The sequence below is a fragment of the Brassica oleracea genome, chromosome C6 (assembly GCF_000695525.1).
Source record: "Brassica oleracea var. oleracea cultivar TO1000 chromosome C6, BOL, whole genome shotgun sequence".
NCBI lineage: Eukaryota > Viridiplantae > Streptophyta > Magnoliopsida > Brassicales > Brassicaceae > Brassica > Brassica oleracea.
Genome location: NC_027753.1, coordinates 12,768,647 through 12,771,789, shown reverse-complemented (window position 1 = coordinate 12,771,789; position 3,143 = coordinate 12,768,647). Strand labels below are relative to the sequence as shown.

Genomic DNA, 3,143 nt, shown 5'->3' with positions numbered 1-3,143 from the left:
TCTTAGACTTGATGTTTAGGTTATCGGCCTGTTGTGTTTATCTTGTGGTTTTGTGTGGTTTCAGGATCGGACCTGGAACGTGGTAATGGAGAGATCCCGTGAGGATTCAAGCCATGGGAAGATGTGTGGTGAATGGGTCATTGTAGATAGATGTGAAGTATTGATAGCCTATTGTGCAAGCTGTGAACTTATGATAGACTAAGTGTGTAAACCTATTAGTATGAATCTATGGATGATGTATGGATCTCACTTACTATATATACAATCCGATTTGCCTTATGTTCACTTGATAAGATTGTTTGTTCATGAACCTCACTTGAAATGGAATTGAACTTAGTATTTAAAAGACATTAAAACCGGAATCAGACATACAAATGTTGTATGGTAAGGTCGCGGATCAGTTTGGGCTTAAAGCCAGGATCGGGCCTTACAAGTTGGTATCAGAGCATGCTTGATTCTAGGATTTGCTGGGTTATGTGTTCACCACACTTCTGGCTTGGGTCTCACGGTAAGATTGAGTAGTATATGATGTTTTACTAAACCGTGTGTGTCGAGTGAGGTTTAAACAAGTTCATGGGACTAACTGGTTTGTGTTTTCAACTCCTAAGGGGACTAAGAGGATAGAGTCACGGAAGGGCAAGATTGCGGCTGGTGCTTCTGTACCGGTTGTTGGAGATGGGACCAATCCCACCCAAGTGTTACCAACCCAGACGGGGATGGTTAACAATGAGACCGGGGAGCCCTTGGAGCCGATCCTACCTACTGAGGTTCAGGTATATAACCTGGGCGAGCAACAGGAGTTGGTATGTGAAGAGGAAGGTGAATCCTCCCATGCAGGAGACAAGACGGGTCGTGGAACAGGTGCAGTAGAGTTGGCCGAGCCGTCCATGCGCGAGGTGTTAGACGTGGTTAAGGCCATGGGCACTGAGATGTTGGCTTTCACTCGATTATTCACCCCCTTGGTGAATTCTTCTGTGGGCCAGGTCACACCAGCTCAGGCCACGGCTCAAGCAACTCAGAGGGCAGCTCACACAGCTGGGACAGCAGCAGGTGTAGCGCAAGAAGCTGCACGGGTAGCTCGAACAGCTGCTAGGACAGTTGAGGATCGAGCTACGGTCGAGGCTGATGTAATGGAGATCGACCCACCAGCTCGTCCAGCTAGGAGAGTGGATTATTTGAGCTTGTTAGCTTACATCTCGAAGCTAGGTACGAAGCAGTTTGCTGGTAGTGCTGATCCTATTGAGGCCGACGAGTGGAGGAGCAGGTTAGCTCGGAACTTCAGCTCAACTCGTTGCCCAGAGAAGTACAAGAAGGACATTGCAGTTTACTTCCTGGAAGGTGATGCACACAACTGGTGGTTAGCTCTGGGAAAACACACCAATGGAAGTATTGAGCGTTTCTTAGACTTTGAGGTGGAGTTCAACCACAAGTAATTTCCAGCTGAAGCATGGGATCGTCTGGAGTCTCAGTTCCTGGACTTGACTCAGGGACGCATGTCAGTGCGTGAGTACAAGGAGAAGTTCAACAGGCTCAGGCGTTATGTAGGTAAGGAGCTCGAAGAGGAGACGGTGCAGATACGAGGAGACGGTACAGATACATAGGTTTGTCCGGGGCCTAAGAGTCGAACTGCGAACTTACTGCTCGGTTGGTCATTTCCAGACAGTGTCTGAACTCGTGGAGAGGATGGCTATGGTTGAGACTAACCTGGCCGAAGAGGCTAAGCCGAAATCCAGGAGCCATGCATCTTCTGGTAAGATGTGGCAAGATGGATCACTCAGCTCGGGACTGTCCAGGGCCGAAACAAGGCCGCAGACAGGACTCGAGTGGGGGTGATACCAGAGGATGTCACCATCGTGGAAAGGCAGGACATTTCAAACGAGAATGTCCCAAACTCCAAGCAAAACAGGAGAAGGGCTGCGGTGAGGCAAGCAAGCCAAGCCAGAGCCGGGGCCAGACCTCTAAGCCAAGGGTTTACGAGCTGTCCAAGGACGAGGACGAGACTAAACCGTTCAAGTCGATCACTGGTAATAATTCTAGGCTTATTCTTTTTCAATTCAGTAGAATTGCATGGTACGGAACCTAGAACAGATTAGATACTTAGATTGAGTCTTTGTAGGGATCCTAAGTATTGGTGGTGTGGAAACACACGTACTTTTCGACACTGGAGCTACACACAGTTTTGTGAGCCCAGGGTTAATCGGAAAGGTTTTGTTCCAGATTGGGACAGGGGGTGATCCATGCATAGTTAAGGACATCCCAGTGATGATCCAGGACAGGGTAATACCTGTGGATCTGGTTGTAGTCCCCCTTAAGAATCACGAGGTGATATTGGGTATGGACTGGCTTGGAAAGAATCGGGCCACCTTAGAATGCCACCGGGGTAGGGTGCAGTTTGAGAGTGGGTGTGGACCCCCGATCAGGTTCCAGGGTATTAAGCTGGCCTCAGGTTGCTTAGTGGTATTAGCAATCCAAGCAGAATAGATGCTTGAGAAGGGTTGTGAGGCTTACTTGGCCACAATCACCACTAAGGAGGTCGTGGGGGGTGGTGACCTAGATGGGATACCGCTGGTCAGTGAGTTCGAGGATGTGTTTCGGACGCTACAGGGCATTCCCCCTGATACGGCAGATCCATTCATAATAGAATGGCTCCTGCCTATGATTTTAGAGAATATAGTAGGTATTGAGAGATTTTAGGAAGATTAGAGAAGATTAATGGGAGATTTGTAGAGAGATTAGGTAGTAATCATGTTTAAGTGTATTTAAGAATCATCATGAACAAGAGAGAGAGTCTAGAGAGATAATCCCAAACTTCTTAATTATTAATCTGATCAGAGTTTACAATATATATGTGGAGACAACTCTAGGATGAGAGTTTCATAAAGAGACACTATTACAAGAGATAAGGTTTGCTTTAATTCAAACCATCCATTGAGCTTCTTCCTTGTGCATAAAGCTCCTTTTGCTTTATCCAGCTCTTCTCCAACCTGTCACACGTGCCTCCTCTTCCCTTTCAACGGTCTGCAGCCTTAGCAAAGGGAATAAAGCTTCTCTTCTTCATCCAAAGTTACTCAGGTAACTAGTATAACTAGAATACTAGGATAACTAGGGTAACTTTGGTTTAACCCTTGGAAGTTACTCGGGTA

The 3,143-nt window shown here is 47.1% G+C and overlaps 1 protein-coding gene across 1 annotated transcript; it reads left to right on the top strand.

The window, feature by feature from the left end:
- Positions 1–1,765: 1,765 nt before the first annotated feature.
- Positions 1,766–2,481, top strand: LOC106297514. The gene is made up of 2 exons (XM_013733741.1): positions 1,766–2,024; positions 2,117–2,481. Exons 1-2 carry the CDS (start codon positions 1,766–1,768, stop codon positions 2,479–2,481), a joined length of 624 nt encoding a protein of 207 aa, XP_013589195.1.
- Positions 2,482–3,143: the final 662 nt, after the last annotated feature.